Source organism: Rana temporaria, chromosome 2, assembly GCF_905171775.1.
Source record: "Rana temporaria chromosome 2, aRanTem1.1, whole genome shotgun sequence".
In the NCBI taxonomy this organism is placed as follows: Eukaryota; Metazoa; Chordata; class Amphibia; order Anura; family Ranidae; genus Rana; species Rana temporaria.
Window position 1 is genome coordinate 182,092,895 of NC_053490.1, and position 25,480 is coordinate 182,118,374.

General features: G+C 43.4%; 1 protein-coding gene across 1 annotated transcript in view; it reads right to left on the minus strand.

Annotated features, from left to right (window-relative positions):
• Positions 1 to 25,480, minus strand: part of ABCC4 (ATP binding cassette subfamily C member 4) — a 344,218-nt gene that overhangs the window by 34,112 nt on the left and 284,626 nt on the right. The window contains exons 27-28 of the mRNA XM_040336098.1: positions 5,077 to 5,166; positions 1,781 to 1,953 (exon numbers count right to left, since the gene is read on the minus strand). Of these exons, the coding sequence (XP_040192032.1) occupies positions 1,781 to 1,953; positions 5,077 to 5,166 (263 nt within the window). The remainder of the gene's footprint in view (positions 1 to 1,780; positions 1,954 to 5,076; positions 5,167 to 25,480) is intronic.

Here is a 25,480-nt window from a genome sequence, read left to right on the forward strand (position 1 = left end):
ATGTTGTAGAAAACTAACACTGCACATAAACTTGAAACATGGTGGTGGCAGCATCATGTTGTGGGGATGCTTTTCTTCAGCAGGGACTGGGAATCTGGTCAGAGTTGATGTAAAAATGCATGGAGCAAAATACAGGGCAATCGTCAATGTGCATTTAAGGTGTCAGATGAGACTTGCATTGAATTACTTGGCCTCAACACCAAACCATATGTCTGGCAGAAATCCAAAGCAACAAAAGATATTTTAAAAGGGGGATGATTATTTTCTATATCCATTGTATACAATGTTTGGGGCTTTTAAGTAATTTTCTACCAAAAAAATGCTGATTTTTACATGTATGACAGAAATATCAGAATTGGCCCAGACTGGAAGTGGATAAAGAGAACCCGTTATTTTTTTTTTTACCAGCACCTTCATCTATATATGTGCGCTTATACAAGTATAAAACTGGTATAGACATTTCCATCTTTCTTTTCTCTGCCTGAGGGTATTCTGCCTTAACCACTTGCCCACCGGGTTAATTCTGGCACTTCTCTCCTTCATGTGAAAATCACAATTTTTTTGCTAGAAAATTAATCAGAACCCCCAAACATTATATATTTTTTTTTAGCAGACATCCTAGGGAATAAAATGGCAGTCATTGTAATACTTTTTGTCACACCGTATTTGCGCAGCGGTCTTACAAGCGCACTTTTTTTGGATAAAAATCACTTTTTTGAATTAAAAAATAAGACAATACATTTTGCCCAATTTTTTTATATATTGTGAAAGATAATGTTACGCCGAGTAAAATGATACCCAACATGTCACGCTTAAAAATTGCGCCCGCTCGTGGCATGGCGTCAAACTTTTACCCTTAAAAATCTCGATAGGCGACGTTTAAAAAATTCTAGAGATTGCATTTTTTGAGTTGCAGAGTAGGTCTAGGGCTAGAATTATTGCTCTCACTCTAACGATCGCGGCGATACCTCACTTGTGTGGTTTGAATACCGTTTTCATATGCGGGCGCTACTCGCGTATGCTTCTGCGCGCGAGCTCGTCGGGATGGGGCGCTTTAAAATTTTTTTTTGGGGTTTTCTTATTTATTTTTATTTAGTTTTATAATTTTTTACACTGAAATAATAAAAAAAAAAAATTGATCACTTTTATTCCTATTACAAGGAATGTAAACATCCCTTGTAATAGAAAAAAGCATGACAGGTCCTCTTAAATATGAGATCTGGGGTCAAAAAGACCTCAGATCTCATAATTAGACTTAAATGCAAAAAAATAAATAAAAAAAAAAAAAAGTCATTTTTTCAAATGACAAAAAAAAAAAATGTTTCTTTAAGAGGCTGGGCGGGACTGACGTTTTGACGTCACTTCCGCCCAGCAGAGCTATGAGGACGGGTGAAGGAGATTTCTCCTTCAGTCCCGTCCCCGCTCAGCTGCCGGACACATCCGATCCCCTCCGCCGCTACCGACGGCTCCGGTAAGCGGCGGAGGGCGCGGGAGAGCGGCGGGAGGGGCCCTCTCCCGCCACCGATAACGGCGATCTCGCGGCGAATCCGCCGCGGAGACCACCGTTATCGTGTACACCACCGCCCCCTGAAAAGATGAATATCTCGGTTGTGGCAGGAGCTGCTGCCGTTATCGAGATATTCAACTTTAAAAAGAGGACGTCTTTTTGACATGGGGCGGTGGTCAAGTGGTTAATGTGTGTATTTTACCGAAATAAAATAAGCAAAATTATTACTTTAAAATTGTCCCAGAAAGTCTCTCTAAATATATATTTACATACCTGGGGTCGACATTGGCTGTTGCTTCATCAATAATTAATATCCGATTCTTCCTCAAAATAGCTCGAGCAAGACAAACAAGCTGCCTCTGTCCTACACTGAAGTTGGACCCAGATTCAGCCAACTGAGTCTCTATTTTACCAGGCAACTCTTCAATGGCTTCCTTTAGCTGCACCTGGGACAAAACACATTCATTATTAACATTTTCAAAGCAACAATTATCCCTAAAATAAAAAATAAAGTCTCTGCTTTCACTTTAGGAGATGCATTTGATAAAATTGTCAAGGGTCTGATTATACATGCAACATGTCTACATTTTTGTTTGTCAAACAATAATATTCTTGTTTTGGGAAAGAACTTGAATGTGCTAACATATTGGGTTAAATAAAGTGTATTTACATCAGTTTTATTAGCTTTATTTAAAGTGGAACTCCACTCAAAAGGGTAAATTCCGCTTCAAGTCCTCCTCCTCCCCCACATTTGGCATGTAATTTTTTGGGGGGGCGCATCTAATTTTGATAAGTTCTACTCTCCCTCTCCGCAGTATTCTGGGACTAGTCACAGGTCCCAGAAGACTGCAGAGCCATTCACAAAGCACAGCGTGTCTTGCACATATGCAGTGGCCAGCTGGTTGTGATGCCGGCATCGGATACCTGAAGGCTAGTGAAGAATTAGCCCAGGTGAAGACAGTGCTGGTTTCCTGAACAGGCAAGTGTCCTTTTATTAACCCCTTCAATACATGGCTTTTATACCCACCTCCATACCGGGCCTATTCTGGCACTTCTTTCCTACATTTTTTTGTAAAATATGAAAGATGCTTTCACGCTTTAAAATTGCACACACTCATGGAATGGCGCCAAACTTCGTTACTTAAAAATCTCCATAGGCGATGCTTTGAAAACGTTTACAGGTTACCAGTTTAGAGTTACAGAGGCGGTCTAGTGCTAGAATTGTTGCACATGCTCCAACGCACGCGCCAATACCTCACACATGTGATTTAAATATCGTTTACATATGTGGGCGGCATTTGCGTGTGCGTTCGCTTCTGAGCGTGAGCTACCGGGGACAGAGGCGTTTTAAAAATTCTGCATTATTTATTTTACTTATTTATTTTTTTACACTTTTTTTATCCACTTGTATTCCTATTACAAGGAATGTAAACATCCCTTGTAATAGGAATAGTGTGACAGGTCCTCTTTATGTAGAGATGCGGGGTCAATAAGACCCCACATCTCTCCTCCAGGCTGGAAAGCATGAGATCGTGAAAAGAAATTCACCGATCTCATGCTTACAAGCCGCAATCACAGCTTTGTTTACTTCCGGGTACTCGGGCGTGACATCATATCGCGCCCGGGCCTCCGAAGGTCATAGAGATGACTGGTGACAACCCCACCAGCTCACTTTAGGTAGCAGAGAGGGTCAGATTTGTTTTTTGTAACAGGGCTTCCCATGGGCGAGGGAAATGTGCATCCAAAACTGTATCGCCTTGCGGCATGAGCACCATGTATGGAAAAGAGTACCGTGTTCCCTACAGCCCTGAAAGCACAATGGTGAGGCAGCAGGGACAAATTTAGAAATACGATCAGGGGTCATGTACCAGTGCGAGAAGACTTTGTAGGCGTTTTCTTGGGCCAAGATGTTGCAAGAACATTTTGAGGTAGAGAGCGAAAATTTGTTCCAGGTGCTTTGGTCTATGCAGGGAGGCAAGGTCTTTTTCAATTTTTTTTCAGCGTTGGGGAGCGGGCAAGAACTAAAAGTGTCTAGGAGGGAGGAGTAGACGTCAGAGAATGTAAACACACTGAAAGTCTGATCAAAATAGGGTCACAATAGTGTGAACATATACTAAAACAGCACCAAATCGTAAACAACCTGAAGTGTGCCCCTGGAAGTCTGTAAAGTTCCCTATACAATTTGATTGTAAGGCAGCCATTCAAAATCAATGGTCTGCCCTATGTGTGTCGCAAATAAAATAAGCCAAAAACCCCCACTACACTAGGTGTGAATGGGGCCTGAAAGTGAAATTGGTTTGTTTATGCAAGAAAAATGAGATTCCATTCATATCTGCCCGTCTCCAAATGCATAACAAACTGCACAGAAAGCGCATGCTTTGCACGTTAAACGTTAACGGCACCCAAAGCACGGGTAGCAGGCTTGGATCTGCTGTGCGACAAATGCAAAACATGCTTACTAAAAAGCACAGTAGAAAATGTGCCACGCTCCGCTCTGAAAAGTTCAGAGGCTTTTTGGGGCGTTTGCCACTTGGAAGTGCAGCCCATTCAAGTGAATGAGCTGCCCTATGCGTGAAAAGTGGAAACTCCTCAAAACACTAAATGTGAGTTCCCGCTGAGCATAGATGTGAACGGGGCATGACAGTGGAGTGTCTCTTTCCACTCCTTCCTATGTACGTTTATACTATGGCATACACTATGTACATACACTATGGCATCCGATTATACAATCTTCTTTAGATTTACCAAAACTATGGAATAGGGGGACCTACCTGAATAACCTATTGATTTTGTATCAAATCAGACAGGCCCTTGCACTACATTGCTGATGGAAGATCTAAGCAAGAATGTTTAATCAGATTGTAATGTGCATGGTCACCTTAAAGGAAGAAGTAGGAAAGTGGGTGGAAATAAAAAAGAGGTGGCACAGTACACGAGGGAGGTGTGGCAATTCAAACCCTATTCTGTAATGCACTAAGGCAGTGAGTGCATGATGGGATATGATCTACAGGAAGTGATGGAAGCAGAATTATTTTTTCAAAATGTCAAACTGAGAGGTAAGTGACAGATAAGCACACTGGGATGGCCTGGGCAGAAAAGACATGAGAAAAGACTTCTATTTATTATGAAAAGTGAAATTCTGCCCAGAAAGGTTTACTTAGCTCGTAAGGTACGAGGATGGGAAGTTTGTCTGAATCTAATCCAGATTGAGGCCCTCCTCTCTCTCACTGTCTGCCTAACCAAGGACTACCCACAAGTGATATCAGAACAAAGGCTGGGTACTGCTTTATACCACAATTATATCACTTACATTTTTAACATAGGAGCTTGAATTAGTATTCTTTTCACCCTAAATATTTTTTTTTTAAATGTTGCTTTTAAATACACATTTTTTTTAAGTACAAAAGAATACTGGGTATGGGGAGCAACTTAATGAATCCATTTATAATAAAACAGCCCTAGCATTAAAGCTGCATAAAACAACAGATAAAATGCATTAGGGAAAGACATACCGATTTTCTTTAAAATGTCTAAAAATAAAAAAGATACAGGTTTAATGTGTTCAATACCTCTTCTAAAGCATCCCACAGTTCCTCATCAGTATGCTCGTCAAAAGGATCAAGGTTTTTCCTCATTGTCCCGGTGAATAACACAGGCTCCTGTTATTTAAAAATAAAATGAAATATGTGAAAGAAATAAATCATACAAATAAATGATTGTATTATGGAAGAGAACGAAATAGCACGATCTTTCCTTTGTAAGGAAAATCTATTCTTTTTTGTTTGGTTCTGATGGTTTTCTACTGTCATGGTAATATTTTCCTATTCACAGTCTATTCATTTGTATTTGCACACATAATCTTGTAGAATAAATGTACTACTTAATTGCCTGCCGTGATATAATACACTGAACAGCGCCGGTCTGAAACAGGCCTGTTATCTTAGGTTAGGTATGTCTGTTTTTCAATCGATAAATATCCTGACTACATTTTTGCATGTGATTTTTTTTTTTTTCCAAAGGCTCAACTAAAAGCAGACTTTGAAGTTTTCAAGCACATAGCTTTACTACTTGGGGCTTTGACTCTGCATCTGGAAGGAAGTTGAAATCACAAACCCGATTTATAAATGTACTTTTGTGATGTTATACACTATCACATTGTTTCCATTTTTTATTTTAAATAATACATTTACAGATTTTATATAATAAACTAAATTTATTAAAAAGAAGTTTATGACAGCTGTTAACAGGCCTAATATGAAAATAATCTAATCATCCAAGTGCTATTATATATATTATACTACAAAGTGTCAAGCCAGCAGTATGGATAATTTGTATTAATTTACAAAATGCAAAGTGTGTGAACAGAAGAAAATACTAAATCAAACAATATTTGTTGTGAGTACCCTGTGGCTTCAAAGCAACATCAAGTCTTACACACTTGCAGGGATTTTGTAGTATTAGAGTCAGGTGTATGATTAACAAATTAGCAGGTGCTAATGATCATCAATTTCATATGTGGGTTGAAACACATTAACTGAAACAAACTGTGTAGGAGGCTTAAAACTGGATGAGGAACAGCTAAACTCTGCTACTAAGGTGAGGTTGTAGAAGACAGATCAATGTCACAGGCCATACACCATGGCAAGCCTGAGCACAGCAGCAAGACACAAAGTGGTTATAACGCACTAGCAAGGTTTCTCTTCTGCAAAGATTTCAAAGCAGACTGAGGTTCCAGGATGTGCTGTTCAAGCTCTTTTAAAAAAGCACAAAGAAATGGCCAATATATTGTGGAACGTCAGCCAAGTAAAATAATGCAGCAGATGTAAGACACATTATTCTCACATCCCTTCAATGTTGGAAGATGTTCAGAAGTGCCATCAACACAGAACTTGCTGAAACCAGTGGGACCCAGGTACACTCTACTACTATCCGAAGATGTCTGGCCAGAAGTGGTCTTTCATGGAAAATTGCAACAAAAAGCAATACTTCTGACATGGAAACAAGGCTAAGTAACTCAACTATGCACAAAAACAGACATTGGTGCAGAAAAATGACAGCAGGTGCTTTAATCTCGTGAGTCAAAATGTGAAATATTTGGGTTGGAGAGCGGTACAATGATTAGTGTCTGCAGGCAACAGTGAAGCATGCTGGAGGTTTTCCTTGCAAGTTTGGGGCTTCATTTCTGCATACGTAGTTTGGGATTTGGTCAGGATCAATGGTGTCTTCAATGCTGAGAAATACAGGCAGATACTTATCAATCATGTCATACCATCAGGGAGGCATGTAACTGGCCCCAATTTAGTGGAAACAAACTAAGGGAACTTCAAGTAATCTCAGGGGAAGCATGCAAAGTATCCCTGGCGGAAATAGTAATGCCACAATGCTGCAAGGCAAGAATACTGATTAGACACCATGCCGCTAACCTTCTGCTTCAACCACCCATCCAAGTATCTAGGCTTCCAGACATGGTTAACACTAAATGAAGTCTGCAGCAATATATTTTAACCCTTTCTGCAATAACACATTGTAACCCTATGAATTTGATTTATGCATCCATCCAAACAAGACTTTATGTTAACATTTGAGCCATGGTCCACTTTAACATTCATAAATGTTTAGCATTGTAAAAAAAAAAAAAAATCACAAGTATCTTTTTCAGGTCTCAATCTCTTTCCTCTACATTTTTTGTAATGTGATCTACCTGAAATGCAGCTATTGGACATTTTGAAATGCAGCTATTTGAAATTTTTTACCTCTGCAAAATCTTCCAAGTCCTTCTTTCCACCCAAGTTGAGAGCTTTCAGTGAGCTTTGTTGAAGCTTTTAAAGTACTATTCAGCTCCTAACACAGAACATATTGGGAGTGGCGATTATTGAAAGCGGCTAAAAGGCTTCAAATGTTCTTGAAACTTGTTGAAAGCCTATTAAGGCTTGCCATCAGCTTGTTTAAAGTGTCAGTCAACACTCCCATTAGGATCTGTGTTCAACATTTACAAACTGGAGCTGAATTGTACTTTAAAAAGCGCCAACAAAGCTTGCTGAAAGCTCTGCAAATGGTTTGTCAAAGCTTACTGTTTTCACGGCTCTTATACAAGCTGAAGCCCATGTTAAACAGATCGTAGAAAGTTTAAGTTGAAGATCCACTTTAAGGTTCTATATGTCGGTATTGCAGGATGGATACATAATTTCATAAGCTAAATTCACAAAACTGACATGGTGAGAAGCCTTTCAAAAAGTGAGAGTTATTTTAGTCAAATGAAATTTAAAAATGACAGTCACATGGCTAAAAATAAAGATTTGTATCCTCTTGTTAAGCAAGTAAATTGTGCCCCATGTATCACAAATGACAAACAACTCATGTATTTCTGGTGACAAAACATTAGCCTGTAAAAGGTAATACTGTATCAAGCAATAAAAAAATTCTGCACAAAATGCACCAGGTGTAAAATTGGCATTTTTCGATCATGCCTCTAGAACAGTAATGGCGAACCTTGGCATCCAAGATATTTTGGAACTACATTTCCCATGATGCTCAACTACACTGCAGAGTGTATGAGCCTCATGGAAAATGAAGTTCCAAAACATCTGGGGTGCCAAGGTTCGCCATCACTGCCCTAGAAGCATAACCCCAATAAAATAGAATTTTCTTAATTGGGGTATAAAACATTAAACACTTTAAAACTGCATCTCTAAAAAGGCTTGCAATTTTTTTGTAGATGACATAACCAATTGCTTTAAATTGAAAGTCGACAAATCAATTTGCTTTTGTTTGATATCATAATTGTGTTTATTATTTTCACATGTTAATTTGTACTTTTCAAACATGACATGTTTAAGCAATTTTCCTTATTAAGTAAAAATGTCATTTTTTAATTATGATATATTTTTAAATAAGACAAATATGTACATAGTTTTAATCTTGTAATTCACTGAAGTGTTTTCATATTGAATTAGAGGCATATTAAACACATTACAAAACATGCAAATGTTTTATTTCCTTTGTTGCAACATGCCACAGATTTAGTTCCAATGTTTTTCTTTTTTTTTTTTAATTAGTCTGACTTCAATCAAAACCTGTGTAGCAACAAATAAGCTTTTGCTGGTAAACACAATAATTTCCTAAAGGAAAGCATGTAAGCAATTTATTTAATAGACAACTTGCTTTTATGTACAGTATATTTTAAGTACTTTACTATGCTGTGCTTATACAAAAAAACGCAGACAGACAACCTGTGGCTCTTCAGAGAATAAGTTTGATGGGACTTGTAGCTCAGCAAAAAACTGTAAAATTGCAAAAGATGACACCAGACCAAGCTGGATTAAAAATATATAGAGAGAAGCAGATATAGTATGCGACTGTAAAAACTGTCTATCTTCATTAAGGTAGCAAAATGCATGCAATGCTTATGCAGCTTTTGACTGAATGTTGGGTACAAGAAGATATCCACATGGATCAGTTCCACACCATTGGCCATGTGACTCTTGCAAGTGATGCCTAAAGCAGATTTCAACAAAATTGTTAAAATCTTATATAATCTTATATAATCTTTAACAAATTATTGTAATTATAGATGTATTTTTAAATGTTTTAAATCTACAGAATTTAATAAAATAACACCTGAGGATCCTGGCATTAAGGACATTGTTTAGGCATTTCCTGTTATGGGATAACAGTCTCTCTGTACCTGTCTCCCTACTGTGTTCCTGCAAGCCACCCTGTCGCGTGCATTTCCAGCGAAAACAATAAGTGGCCTTACCAGTACTCATTGCACAGGCATGTTTTACTGTTGTCACTCTCAAGCCTCGTGCACATGCTCGGTTTACTCGGCAAGAACCAGCAAGAAAACTGCTGGCAGAGCTTTCTTGCCAAGTATACCATGTGTTTGTATGAGGCTTTCAGGTTTCTCGTCAAGAAAAATGCCTAAAGATTTCCTGCCGAGAAACCCGATAGTGTGTATACTTATCTGTCGCCGTGGAAACCCGCGTATGCTCAAAATGACTTTGACGCATGCGTGTTAGCTTCCTAGGCATAGGTAGGGTGCAGCAAGATGGCGGCGACGGCATTGAATGTGACAAAAGCATTCTCGTCATATGCAATGACGTCACTGCGTTCTTGCCATTCAAAAGAACCTTGTTTTGAATGGAGTATCTGTACACTCGGGCAGCAAGAGATTCTTGACAAGAATCTCGTCAGGAAAAACAAAGTTTTTTTTGTGACGAAATTCTGGCCCGTGTTTACAGGGCTGCAGGCCTGGCCTAAGAAATTAAGTGAGTCTATGTTGTAGCCCAGAAGAAAAAAAAAGGTGAACACAATATTTTCTAAGGAAAGAATCATACTTACAATATATGTAAACATACAACAGATTTAACCACTTAAGGACTGGAAGTGTTTACCCCCTCAATGACCAGACCATGTTTTTGCAATATGGCACTGCGTCGCTTTAACTGACAATTGGTCATGCAATGTTGTACACAAACAAGATTTATGTCCTTTCCCCCCCCCCCCCCCACAAATATGGCTTTCTTTTGGTGGTATTAGATCACCTCTGCGGTTTTTATTTTTTGCACTGTTAAAACAAAAACAGCGACAATTTAGAAAAAAATAAAAAAATAAATATTTTTTTACTTTATGCTATAATAATAATAATAATAATAATAATAATACAAAGTCTTCATCAGCTTAGGCCAATATGTATTCTACATAGTTTTGGTAATTTATTTTTTGCAATAAGCATATATTTATGCTCATTATGCACAGAGCAAAATTAAAAGAAAAATATGGCGTTTTTTTTAAATTGTAGAACCATACTTACCTAGGTGGATGCAGCATCCGCCGCGGAGACCACAGTTATCGTTTACAGGACCGCTCACAGTAAAGACGGATATCTCTGTTGTGGCAGCAGCTGCTGCCGTTACCGAGTTATCCATCTTTAAAAACAGGACGTATATAGTCGTGAGCAGGTCCTTAAGTGGTTAAAGTGCAAACAACGCTGCATATAAAGTGCTAACAGTCCATAAAGTGCAAACAGTGCTTTAACTACTTTAATACAAAGCCATAGTAATAGGACATCCACAGATGGGATTCTACCATCCTGGACGTCCCATTACAGTACCTGTCACCGAGAATGTGTTTCCAGCACGACGGCATCGCGCTGATTCTCGGCGACATGGTGCCGACATCTCGCACTCGCTGGAATAGGAAAAGCACATTCCAGCGAGCGCGTCATAGAAGCGACGGGGATCCGACTTGGATTCCTGCCAAATCTAGCCGCGGCGTTTGGTATGAATCATGAGGGGGAACTCCACGTCAAATTTTAAATAAAAAAAACGGCATGGATTCCCCCCCAGGGGCATACCAGGCCCTTAGGTCTGGTATGGATTGTAAGGAGAACCCCCTACGCCGAAAACATGGCGTGGGGTTTCCCCACAATCCATACCAGACCCGTATCCAAGCACGCCGCCCGACCGGTCAGGAAAGGAGCGGGGACGAACGAGCGCCCCCCTCCTGAAGCTGTACCAGGCCACATGCCCTCAACATGGGGGGGTTGGGTGCTCTGGGGCAGGGGGGCGCCCTGTGGCCCCCCCACCCCAAAGCACCCTGTCCCCATGTTGATAAGGACAGAGCCGACAGCGGAGAGCGAAGAAGATTCCCCAGAGAGTAGAGAAGACCCCCCCGGAGAGCGGAGAAGACCCCCTGGAGCTGACTAATAAATTACTTTAAAACCCTGTGTTGTGTGTTTATTTTATTTTACACTTTTCCTCCAGGTGAATGGGTAGGGGGACGATGTACCCCATATTCATTCACCTAGGGTGGGGGGCCGGTATCTGGGGGCCCCCTTATTAAAGGGGGCTCCCAGATTCCGATAAGCCCCCCGCCCGCAGACCCCGACAACCAACGGCCAGGGTTGTCGGGAAGAGGCCCTGTCCTTAACACGGGGACAGGGTGCTTTGGGGTGGGGGGGCCGCAGGGCGCCCCCTGCCCCAGAGCACCCAACCCCCCCATGTTGAGGGCATGCGGCCTGGTATGGCTCAGGAGGGGGGGTGCTCGCTCGTCCCCACTCCTTTCCTGACCGGCCGGTGTGCTTGGATACGGGTCTGGTATGGATTGTGGGGGAACCCCACGCCGTTTTTTCGATTTAAAAGTGATAAAAAAAAATGTAAAAAAAGTTAAATAAATTAACCACTTACCGCCCAAGGATGTCATATGATGTCCTGGACTTTCAGTGGGGATAGCTGAAAGATGCCTGCAGCTACAGGCATCATTCAGATATCCATCTCTTCAGCCGGCGATTCTGTACACCATAAGATCATAGCGGCAGTTCCACCGCTTGAAAGTTCTTATAGGCGGCGGGAGGGGACGTCCCCCCCTCCCGCCGCATCTCCGGCCTCTCCCATGCCATAGGAGACCCGGAGAAATGATCTGCCAGCGCCGGATGGGAGGCATAGAGATGACTGGTGACCAGATGGTCACCAGTCATCTCTATAATCGTCGGAGGCCCAGGCGCGATGTAAAAAAAATGTAAAAATTTAATAAAAATTAGGAAAAATAAAAAAAATAAAAACATTTTTTTTTTAAACGCCCCTATCCCCAGTAGCTCCGCTCAGAAGCGAACGCACACGTAAGTCCCGCCCACATATGTAAACGCCGTTCAAACCACACATGTGAGGTATCGCTGCGTGCGTTAGAGCACCAGCAACAATTCTCGCACTAGGCCTCCTCTGTAACTCTAAACTGGTAACCTGTGAAAAAATGTTTTTATTAACCTCTTTCCCACCGGGCTTGTTTTTCAGATTCGGTGTTTACGAGACTAAAACATTTTTTTTGCTAGAAAATTACTTAAAACCCCCAAACATTATATATTTTTTTTCTAACACCCTAGAGCGGGGATATGCAATTAGCGGACCTCCAGATGTTGCAGAACTACAAATCCCATGTGGCATAGCAAGACTCTGATAGCCACAAGCATAACACTCAGAGGCAGAAGCATGATGGGACTTGTAGTTTTGCAACAGCTGGAGGTCCGCTAATTGCACATCCCTGCCCTAGAGAATAAAATGGCAGTCATTGCAATACTTTTTGTCACACCGTATTTGCGCAGCGGTCTTACAAGCGCACTTTTTTTGGGAAAAAAAACACTTTTTTTAATTAAAAAATAATACAACAATAAATTTTGCCCAATTTTTTTATATATTGTGAAAGATAATGTTACGCCGAGTAAAATGATACCCAACATGTCACGCTTAAAAAATTGCGCCCGCTCGTGGCATGACGTCAAACTTTTACCCTTAAAAATCTCGATAGGCGACGTTTAAAAAATTCTACAGGTTGCATTTTTTGAGTTACAGAGGAGATACCTCACTTGTGTGGTTTGAACACCGTTTTCATATGCGGGGGATACTTGCGTATGCGTTCGCTTCTGTGTGCGAGCTCGTTGGGACGGGGCGCTTTAAAAAAATGTTTTTTTTGTTTTCTTATTTATTTTTATCTAGTTAATGATTTTTTACACTGAAATAAAAAAAAATTGATCACTTTTATTCCTATTACAAGGAATGTAAACATCCCTTGTAATAGAAAAAAGCATGACAGGTCCTCTTAAATATAAGATCTGCTGTCAAAAAGACCTCAGATCTTATATTTAGACTTAAATGCAAAAAAAAAAAAGAAAAAAAAAATTGAAACTGCCATTTTTTTCAAATGACAAAAAAAAAAAAGTTTCTTTAAGACGCTGGGCGGGACTGACGTTTTGACGTCACTTCCGCCCAGCAGAGCTATGGGGACGGGTGAAGGAAATTTTTCCTTCACTCGCAACCCCAGTCAGCAGCCGAGCGCACCCGATCTCCTCCGCCGCTACTGACGGCTCCGGTAAGTGGCGGAGGGCGCGGGAGAGCCCCTCTCCCGCCACCGATAACGGCAATCTCGCGGCGAATCCGCCGCAGAGACCGCCGTTATCGTGTACACCACTGCCCACTGAAGAGATGGATACCTCGGTTTTGGCAGAAGCTGCTGCCGTTACCGAGATATCCATCTTTAAAAACAGGATGTCTTTTGGACATGGGGCGGTGGTCAAGAGGTTAAGCGACGCCTATGGAGATTTTTAAGTACTGAAGTTTGGCACCATTCCATGAGTGTGCGCAATATTAAAGCGTTACATGTTGGGTATCTATTTACGTGGCGTAACTTCATCTTTCACATTATATAAAAAAAATTGGGCCGTTTTGTTATTTTTTCATTTATGAAACCGTTTTTTCCCCAAAAAAAGGCATTTGAAAAATGATTGCACAAATACGTGCAAGATAAAAAGTTGCAATGACCGCCATTTTATTCCCTAGGGCAGGGGTCTCAAACTGACGGCCCTCCAGCTGTTACAAAACTACAAGTCCCATCATGCCTCTGCCTGTGGGAGTAATGCTTGTAACTGTCAGCCTTGCAATGCCTCATGGGACTTGTAGTTCTGTAACAGCTGGAGGGCCACCAGTTTGAGACCCCTGCCCTAGGGTGTCTGCTAAAAAAACACATATAGTGTTTGGGGGTTCTGAGTAAATTTTCTAGCACAAAAAATGATGATTTTTGCATGTAGGATAGAAGTGACAAAATAGGCCCGGTATGGAAGTGGTTAAATAAATAATAAAAAATAATGTAAAACGCCCCTGTCCCCGGTAGCTCGGGCTCAGAAGCAAACACACGCAAGTCCCGCCCAAATATGTAAACGCCGTTCAAACCACATATGCATCGCTGCGTGCCTTAGAGCGAGAGCAATAGTTCTAGCACTAGACCTCCTCTAACTCTAAACTGGTAACCTGTAAAACATTTCAAAGCGTCGCCTATGGAGATTTTTAAGTACTGAAGTTTGGCGCCATTCCATGAGTGTGCGCCATTTTAAAAGTGTGACATGTTCGGTATCTATTTACTCGGCATAATATCATCCTTCATATTTTATGAAAAATTTAGGCTAACTTGCAAATACTGTGCAAGATAAAAAGTTGCAATGGCTGCCATTTTATTCCCTAGGGTGTCTGCTAAAAAAATATATACAATGTTTGGGGGTTCTGAGTAATCAAGAAAGATGATTTGTACATGTAGGAGAGAAGTGCCAGAAAAAGCCCTGTATTGAAGTGGTTAAATAAAGTTCCTCCTGATGACAGCCTTGTGACGAACTGCATAAATGGGCAGACGCACAGCACTATGTCACTTCCGCTAAGTGGAACACACACTGGCTCTGATGTACAATGGAGGAACAGAACAGCAGCGATGCAGTACAATTTGAGGGCAGATCAAATTGCCAGGGTAGGCACCAGACATTGAGTGTATTTATATTTTTTTAGCTTTTGGGGATGTTTTAATAAAACCGTATTATGCGATGAGAACTCTTCTGGTTCCTTTTATACATATATATGGAGCATTGCGTTACTGTGGATGGTGACCGAAGGTCATAAGAGCCTGACCAGAAATACCAACGCATTTTGACCTACCTCAGTGTAAACTCAGGAGGTCAAAAAACTTGTGATGAGTTTGGTCCTAGGAGGGTTTGGTCCTAGGAGGGCACTGAAGTAGTGATAGGACATGAAGATTATTGTTTTCAGCACGGAGCAGTGTCACATTTGGTCAAGAAATGCAGCACCTCTGTGCCGCAACTGCATGCATTACGTGTTATATTGCAGAGCAGTTGCTGAGTGACACCATTCACTTGAATAGGTCGCGTTCGTTAGTTGTACCGCCTACTGAATGTGATGGGGGGCATAATTTCTGCATTGGTTATGAAGCATGGCAATGCAGCTGTGGCATGTTTAGATTTGAAAATCCAAAGCAATGTCTATTTTTTATTTCTTCTCACCAAAATAAATAAAAACGACTAAGTCTTTAACAAAGAGTAGTGAATTATTTAACCATAGTCTGTTTCTAGGTGACTTGAACTTATTCATACTGTGTTAATCTGCTACATTTGTTGAATGGTAAAGGCAGCTCACGCAGGAATAGTGCACAAGCACATGTGGATCTAAGGAGTGAGTGATGTAATGGGAATACATGGCAAGGCACACATGTGGCAGATCCATGGGAAAAATGTTGTGTGTAATGTATTCCATGGAAAGACTTATCCTTACATGTGCTTTTTCTTAAACGTTAATAGGAAAAGGAAAATACAATTTAGACTTTTGATAGGTGCTAAAACAAAAATTTTAGGCACTAGCAAAAGAAACATGCTGTATGTCAAGCCTGTACGCATCATTTTTGTTTAGAAGGTGGTATCACAAATATTGCTATACTAGGAACCACACATTAGGATACACAGTAGACAATAAACTGGCAGTTGCATCAATCGCTGTCAGGTAACCAATTTTAAGGGCACTTCTTTAGCCAAAGTTTCAATATACTGTTGTGTCCACATGGCTCCCGTCTTCCTGCATATTTGTCTGTGCTATGAGCAAATGGACTCGTTACACCGGCAGAGGTGCTAAATTCTAGTTCATCAGTGAGGATTAACCTATTGATTCTACTTCTGAAAATTACAAGCTACCTCCGGAAGTAGTAACTTCAGTTCCCTTGCCGAGGGTAGGAATCATTAGACATAGCCATTCTCAGATCCAAATGCCCTTGCATTTCAGTGAGATGTAATAATAAACCCAGGTTACAATTCTTGGAACAGAAGTCGAATTACTACGAGCAAATCCTGGGATTTTGACATGCATATGCATTCCAATACGTATTCTTCTATCCTTCCTGGCTGCTCCAGGTGGCCAGGAGTAGAGGGGAGAGCCTGACTGATCACTTGGGAGTTAGCTGTTGCTAGGTTCAGTGCCCCTTTTCAAAAGCCAGCATCAATTCCCAAGTTGGTTAGAAAAGGCAGATGGCCATGTTTATTGTCAGTGGAGGGTGGTTCCGCTGCTAAAAGTATATATAAATGAAAAACTAAAAAAATTGTCTTTTGAAATGAGTAGTAAGCACTCATTCACATATTGGTGCTTACAACTTCACAAGCAGGAAGAATTTATTCACATATGTGCCACAAGTTAATAAAATAAGAGTTTACGTGAGAGAGCAATAAGAGAAAACAGGTAAAGGCAAGTGGTTTGAAGATAATGCATCTGTTAATATGGAAGACAGCTTTTAACTACCAGCATGTCAAGAGTTGCCTGTGCTTGGTCTTGGCTGTGACGTATTCAAGTCATGTCATTTTGAGATAATGTCCAGCGTTTTATTTCTAAATACCATATGTACATTCCAGCATAACACACACACACACTTGCCAAAAAGCCGCTTTTATTGTACGGCGGCAGGTGGGCTTGTTCCCGCAAATCACGGTCATTGTATGTCGGCTCGGGAACTCTATATTATCGCCGTGCGCACGGCGCCAAATGTCCATTCAGGCAGGGGAGATCACACAGATCCTGTCTTTCTGCTATGTCTGAAGACAGATCTGTGTGTTTCCCCAGGCAACCTATACAGTTAGAGAAAAAACCTGCAGGGAACACGTTTAACCCTTTGCTCGTCCCCGATGTTAAAGTGACACTAAAGGTTCGTAATTTTTTTTTAAACAACAAACATGTCATACTTACCTCCGCTGTGCAGCTAGTTTTGCACAGAGTGGCCCCAAACCTAGTCTTCTGGGGTCCCTTGGCAGCTGTCTCGGCTCCTCCCCACATCAGATAACCCCCTCTGGGAAGCGTTTTCCCAAAGTGGTTACCTTGCGGGCACGCTCCAATTTCCAGCATTTGCATCTATAGACACAAATGCCATTCTCTGCCCCACCACCACATCATTGGATTTGATTGACAGCAGCGGGAGCCAATGGCTGCGCTGCTCTCAATCTATCCAATGAAGAGCCGAGAAGACCGGGCCGAGAAAAGCGGAGAAGCCAGCGGGACTTTCCAGTGCTCAGGTAAGTAAACCGGGGGGCCAGTAATTAGTGGATGATCTATCCCCTATTTTGTAGACGCTATAACTTTTGCACAAACTAATCAAAATACAATTATTGCGATTTTTTTTTTTTTTCATATTTAAATTCTTTATTTTCTTTTGTTTAGGATCAGGGTTATACAAAATTAACATCACCTTTAGCCTGTACATATATTAAACATGGGGTTACATAGATATTGTCCCTTCGAAACTTCTAGTAAAAGGCTAATCAACCCTAGGGTTCTGAAGGAACCTTAAATAAAGGAGAGAAAGGAAAAAAAGGAACCCCAAAAATTAAGGGTTATCGTCCTTATCATTTATTATGGTCTTATTATATATATATATATATATATATTTTTTTTTTATACCCACCTCTTTTCTTTTGCCTCTTATAGTATTCCCCTAGGGCCCCTGTGTTCTCCCCCGGCTATGTCCCCCTCTAATCCCTAATCCTTTTATATTCCCTACCTACTCCCCCACCCCTCCCATATATTCAACACAACAAGAGATCCCCCATAATAAATAAAAAAAAAAAAAAAAAAAAAAAAAGGAAAAACAGCCCCGAGCTGGACTCCCATCTCTTCCCCCCTGCCCCGCAGCGGGGCACCCCCACCTTTTATTTCAACCACAAAACCCTCTTACACACTTCTGATCGCTTGGGCTCCCCTCTCTTCTCCCTACTCCTCCATTAGCCTCTTCCCTTCTTCCGTATTTATAAACGGATTCCATCCTATCCATGTTTCTACATACTGTTCCCTTTTATTCCTGGAGGAAAGGATCAAGTCCTCTATGGCTCCAATTTCTCTGACTCTATTAAGCCATCTTGCAATGGAAGGTGGTCTACTATCTCTCCACTGAAGGGTTATTCCCATTTTAGCTGCATTTATCAGGTGTCGTAACACCGACTTTTTATACTCCCCTAGTGGAATTTGAGAGCTATGGAGTAAGAATAAAGCTGGATCGTCCGGAATCTGAGACGTCGTAAATTTTTGAGCAATTCTCCGTACTTCCCTCCAATAACCTTTCACCTTTGCACAGACCCAAAAAACATGCAGCAAAGTACCCTGCTCCGAACCACATCTCCAGCAGTACTCTGAATTTTCTCTAGAAAGTTTGTGTAATTTTACTGGAGTATAGTACCACTGGGACAGTAATTTGTAGTTACATTCCTGTATCCGTGTAGATACTGAAGATTTTAGTGCTAGACACACTACATGTCTCCGTTGGGTCTGTGTAAAGTTTGTCTCCGTTGGGTCTGTGTAAAGTTTCTCCCCAGATCTCTTTCCCATTTAATAATTCCTGGGAGCACAAAATCGTCCTGAGGGGAATTTAGTATTTTATACATTTTTGAACTCGCTGTATTGGTTCCTCCTCATCGCAATATTTTTCAAATTTTGTTAACTGTCGCCGGAAGTCAGATGGTTGTCCCAAAGATCTTAAAAAATGTCTAATTTGTAACGCTTGCCAGAAACTTAACTCGTAATTTCCCCCTATCTTCATCAAATCCTCAATTGATGGCCACGTGTCTGTTTGTAAAAAATGGGATACCTGTACCCTGCGCCTCTCTTTTAATTTGTTGAATACTGCTCCCACCGTACCTGGTGTAAATCCTGGATTCCCTAATATAGGGAGTAGGGGTGAAGAGTTTGATGAGAATTTAGGGTTTTTACAGATTTTGGCTGCAATAGACAGTGTTGGCCCAATTATAGGATGTTTCTTCATCGTACTTGGTAATAATTTATAGCACCAGGGGGCCCTACTTAATGCTATTGGGCAGGTCTGCTGTTCTACCTCAACCCATCTTTTATATTGTCTGTTTCTACACCAATCTATCAGTCTCGTCAAGTGGGCTGCTTGATAATATTTGGCTATATCCGGAACTGCCATCCCTCCAAAGCTACGGAGGGGTAGAAAGTTTATTTTAAAGGTTTCTTTTATGTTTGCTGGAATTAGGGTACCCAAGAACTTTAGCGCGGCCCTCCATTTAAATCTCTAGTTTCGTTGTAAGATTTTCTGCATCTGAGGTGACACTGCCACACACATTGCTTCAGATTTTGCCTGGTTTATTTTTAGATTAGTAAATTCGCTGAATTTTGCAATTTCTTTGACCAGATTGGGGAGAGAAACATGTGGGTTGGATATAGCGAGCAGCAGATCGTCCGCAAATGCAATTACCTTGTGTCTGCCCTCACCTATTTGAATGCCCTGTATATCTGGGTTTTGGCGGATTTTGTTTAGTAGTGGTTCCAAAGATAGTACATAAAGTAACGAGGACAGGGGGCATCCCTGTCGTGTCCCATTAGTGATTGGAAATGTTTTAGAGAAAATCCCATTTACTCTCATCGCGGCCCGTGGGTCTGTATAAGCACTTCCAATCCATCTTATCATGTTCTCCCCCAGGCCCACGTGTCGCAGCACAGAGAACAGGTACTTCCAGTCAAAAGCCTTCTCGGCATCAGTATTTAGGAACATGGTTGCCTTTTTAGTTGCCCCTCCTTCCCCTTAATTTGTGGGATATACGTTAGTTGGTTCTTCTCTTTCAATTTCCCGGCTAATAGTTTACTGCACTTGTCCCCAAATTCATAGTTTGTTTTCTTTCCCCTTTGTATTATTGCTTTGGCCTTGTACCGTAGAATCTCTGTAATCTGCCTCCTCAGATGGCTCAGTTCTCTACCTGTTTGGGGGTATTGCGATTTTTTTTAACCAAAAATATGTAGAAGAATATATATCGATCTAAACGGAGGAAGAAATAGGATTTTTGTACCCACCGTAAAATCCTTTTTCTCTGACGTCCATAGCTCCTTAAATCTTTAACAGTGGGTTATGTTCCCTGTTTACAGGAGAGGACTAGGCAGAAACATGTTAGATAATTAAATACATGTTATTTTAACAGAGTTGAACAGCCCCACCCAGGGGACGGTCCCTCCAGACATAACCCTCCTCCCTGGAGTATGCAGCCTCATTTCGTAACAAGCAGTACAAACCTAAAAAAGGAGGGGAGGGTGCCGTGTCCGTCCATGGACGCCAGAGAAAAGGATTTTACAGTGAGTACAAAAAAATCCTATTTTCTCTTACAGTCCATGGAAGGACACAGCTCCATAAATCTTGACAAGTGGGACGTCCCCAAGCAGTGTCAAAAACGAGGGGTGAGAACAGTATCAGTAAAACGAATTAAACTTCACCCCAAAAACAAGTAGAGCTCCTCAACAGAGGAGTTGCAACCTTAAACAGCCGCCTGCAAAACCTTGCGTCCAAAAGCAGCATCAGAAGATGCCCTCACAACAACCTTGTAACATTTGGAAAAAGTGTGAACGGATGACCAAGTCGCCGCCTTGCACACCTGTGAGACAGACGCACGATGTCGGAAAACCCAGGAATCACCCATTGCCCTGGTCGAAAGCGCCGTGACCTGAAAGGGGGCGCCCACCCCCTAAGAACATAGGCCTGTATGATGGTCTGTCTGATCCACCATTAATGGTGGTTGACGAGACTGCCAGGCCCCCTTTTGTGGACCAGACACAAAAGGAGCGTCAGATGTCTAAAACGGAGCAGTAAAAGGCAGGTACACCCGCGAAGCGCGTACCACGCCTAAAGTATGAAACGCAACCCCCGTAGGATGCGCTGGCCGAGGACATAAGGATGGAAGAACAAAAAGTCCTCATTTAGGTGAAAGGCCGAAACCACCTTCAGAAGAAGGGAAGGTCGCGGGTGCACCATCTCCACCTAATCCTTATGAAGGATCAAGCATGGCGACTTGCAAGACAAGACCGCAAACTCAGAAACCCTTCTGACAGAAGTAATGGCCACTAAAAACTGCCACCTTCTGAGATAGTGTCAAGGGAAGAAGCTCTCTGATGTTTCCATAAGGAAGGTTCCTGAAGAACCGAGAGCACCAGAGACAAAACTCATGGGGAAAGAAGAGGGCCAAAAGGGGGAAGCATATGACAAACCCCCCTGCACAAAAAGGTACCCAACAGGGAAAGGGCCGCAAAAAGCCACTGAAAAAACACAGCCAAGCCTGAAATCTGCACCCAAACGGTACTTATGGCAATTTTTAGATCCACTCCAAGCTGTAAAAACAGCAGGACCCCGGACACCGAATACGTCTGTGGACGTCACCCCATCTCTTGGCACCAAGAGATGTAGGCCTTCCAGGTGCGATGGTAGATCCTCTGGGAAGACGACTACCGTGACCTCAGCATGGTGAGATGACCAAGACGGACAGACTCCAGTCTCTCAAAACCTGGCTTCCAATAGCCATGTCGTGCAAGCCAGTGACTGTACAACAGGAGGAAGTATGGGACCCCGAGACAGAAGGTCCTCCCGTCTTGGCAGCCGCCAGGGTACTTCCGCCACCAGGCGCCCAAAATCGGTGTATCAGGGACGCCAAGGCCAATCTGGAGCGATTAGAATCCACGGGATCCCCTGAGCAGTCGAGGAAGCAACTACAATGCTGGGAAGGTATAAAGTAGCCGATACTGACCCCACAGGGCCACCAACGTGACGGAGGCGTCTGTACAGGATCACTAGACCTGGCCACGAATTTCAACACCTGCGGGTGAGACCAGCGGCCAGGAGAACCATGCCTTGTGAGTTCCACCTCCTGCAAGGGAGCTGAAACACCTCCAAGTACAAAGACCAGTTGCTCTGGTCCAGCATCTGGCGACTCCTGTAGTCCACCTGCCAGTATACCTGATGGTAGACCGAAGCCACGGCTGTGGCGTTGTGCGGCTGAATCCAGATTGGACGACCTTGCAACCTCCTCGACCACGAGGAGAGGTATAGCCTGATTGCCCAAAGTACTAGGACAATGATCGGTAGACAGGATTTACAGCATCTGGTATTCCCAGGTGGTCTCCTATCCAAGTACTAACCAGGCCCGATCCTGGGTAGCTACTGAGATCAGACAAGAGTGGGTGCACTCAGGGTGGTGTGGCTGTAGGCCCCCTAGAGTCCAGCGACTCTGAGCCGACTGGACCCCCCAGGCGCTCCCCTCAACCCATGAGGCTGGCGTCCGTCGTAATCACCGTCCACTGGAAGGGAAGAAACGACTTCCCGGACCGAAGAGTCTGGGATCTCAGACATAAATTCAGAAAGACTCTGACCAGGTGGCACACCTGAATCTGAAGATCCAGAGATTTGTACCACTCGGACAGTATTTCCCTCAGGAAGACACGAGTGTGGAGCTGGGCATACGGTACTGCCACGAAGGCGGCTACCAACAGGCCCAAGACTCGCATGCAAAATGGAGAAAAGACTGATTGTGTGATGCCACTGTCTTCACTGCAGACTGAAGTCTGCAATTTCCACAGGGGAAGAAAGACATTCGCCAGCGAGGAGTCCGGGCAACCCTAGGTACTCCAAACGCTGAGTCGGACCAGGACCGACCCCAAAAATGTCTAATGCCCACCCAAATTCTCAGAGGGTCTGAATGGCTACAGACACATCCACCAATTCTGAGCCAGAAGCTGCACTCAGAAGGAAGTCGACTAAGTAACCCACAATGGCAAAACCTTGCAGTCCTAGCAAAGCTAGGATAAGTGCGAGCTCTCTGGTGAAAACTCTTGGTGCTGACGCCAGATCAAAAGGAAGGGCCACAAACTGACAGCGGTCCTCCCCCCTCGCAAAGCACAGAAACCTCTGAATTGCGCAAAATGGGACATGCATGTATGCGTCCTTGATGTCCAAGGACGCCAGAAAGACCCCCATAAGGGCATTTAGGGCTTGAGGCCCAAAATTGGACGGACCCCGTCCATCTTTGGGACCGAGAACAGTTTAGAATAGAAACCCTCAAACCTCTCATTCTGCAGGACAGGTAAACTTACCCCGCAACCAAGCAAGTCCCCCACTGCCCAGGGCAGACCGACGAGCTGGAAGGAGAGGGAGACGGGTGGGGGAAGGCTACATACATTGGCGGGTTTGGGTGCCGGCGTGATCGGCTTATGCACCCAGGGACGTTTTAGTTCCCCAACCGAGCCTTTGTCGGCCTGGGAGGGTTTGCCTGACTGACGAAAATACCACTTCGGCGTGGGAAAAGAAAGGACCCAGCCGACAGCGGGGCTCCTTCACCCTGGAGGACTGAGGGAGGAGAGTGCTCTTCCCTCCAGTGACATCCTTGATAAATGTCGTCCAGCGAAGACCCAAAAGGCCTCTCACCCTTGGAAGGTAAATCAGCCATGGCATAGGTTAGAGGTCTGGTCAGCAGACCAGCATTCCAACCAGAGGAAGCGGCATAAACCCATCTCTGAAACAAAAGCCCTGGATATTAAGGGCGCGGCATCCAGTGAAGCAACACAGACATAAACAAGACCCTGGACCAGCTGGTCCGCTAGCCTAAACTTTGGGAGAGAGCCGGTGCTCCTCCACAGTCTGGTGCAAAATGCTTACTCAGTGAGTGACAGACTCTAGAGTAGTAGCCACAATAGGCCGCAAGGCAGACCCCAGCATGTTAAACATGGAACGGGTCAGTGCTTTGGATCTCCTATCAGTCAGATCCATACAAGGAGGGGTTTCCGGAATAGGGAGTGGGTACCTTATAAACCCTGGCAACCGGAGGGTCCACCATCGGAGGAGAAGCTCACTTATTTTTTAAAGCCCCTTCTCAAAGGGGTACCAAACCGCCGGGCGGTGATGGACTACAAAGGCCTTCTGCGGCTTTTCCCATTCCGCATCTATGAAATTATCAAAGAAGGGCACAGAAGGAAAAACCTGCACAAAACGGTCTGATTTGTGTGACCCAAAAAAGACCGAGCCCTCAGCGGAAGCCCAGCTGCACTATCCAGCTCAAGGGAGTCCCTTACAGCAGTGAGAAGCGCACCCACAAGTGTCTTGTCATGCACCGACCCAGGTACCTGGTCCATGGCTCCATACAAAACAGGACCGGGATCCGCTAGGTCCCAGTCAGATACAGAGCATTCCCCAGGGGATAGCGGGGGCACTCTTAACCCCCGCATGTCCACCCCCAACCTGGCACAAAAGTGTCCAGGACTAACAGTAAAGCATCTGTGGGAATCCCAGGTGCAAACACCTGCTGCCACCACAAGCATGTTGGGGAAGGAACCCAGATACTGACTCCAAAACAAAACAGAAGCTCCTAGGGCCCTATTCAGGCAAGACTGAAACCCACCCTCTTGTTGCGCTAACCAGGGGGTACCCAGGGGACTCACCACAGGAGGAGACTGCACAGCGCCGCCGCCCTCCCTCAGTACACCGTGTGGAGAGGAAAAAAATGTGAGGCATCTTGTGAGGCATCTGAAGAGACCTGTGTGTGCCGTTGGATCCGGCACTAGAGGCCAGGATTCCTCAAAGATGGCCACCGAGCGTTCAGAACGCGGCCACAGGAAAATGGCCGACCGCAATGTAAGCTGCACCACAGCGCGGCAACGACAAAATGGCCGCCAATTGGAGTTTTTAATGTAATTGAAAACCCCCCAAAAAATTGCACCAGCGCCGCCAAAATGGTGGCAAAATGGCGTATTTAAACAGGGAAAGCCTATCTAAGGCTTAAAAGTGAAAAAAAAACTCACAGGGAAAGTACCCCCAGTACAAAAAAATGCAAGCCAGATGCACCACAGTCCCCTCAGTAAGGCCCCCCCCCCCCCCCCCCCCCCCGACAGCAGCAACATTAGCAATGCAGCATAGGGAAAAAGGAGTAGGGAAGGGAGGATAAGAGTATCCCCAACCCTCAGCCGTACCAACCCACCGAAGAGGGAGGGACTGTACTTACCCTTCCAAGCGAGGACTCGCTGACACATTCCTGACAGACCTACAACCGCAATGGAGGTAGCTGTCGGCCCGGTCCACTGTGAGTGAGACAACACCACAGCTCAGTCATATGTGGACCTTGGAGCGGAAATCTCACCGGCCACTCCAGGAGTCATGGGGTATGTCGTGGCAGACCCAGCCTCTTTGCAAAGGTGTGCTCACGCTCGCTGGCCGGACTGAGTAGACTACAAGGATCTATATATCCAGCCTGTCTCTCAGCCGACAGTTGATAGAAGATTCTTCAAGAAAAAAACTAAAAGAAAATGTCTCCTCAGGGCGCTGGGCCCAAAGGGAGCCATACATCCTTCTCCTTTGCTA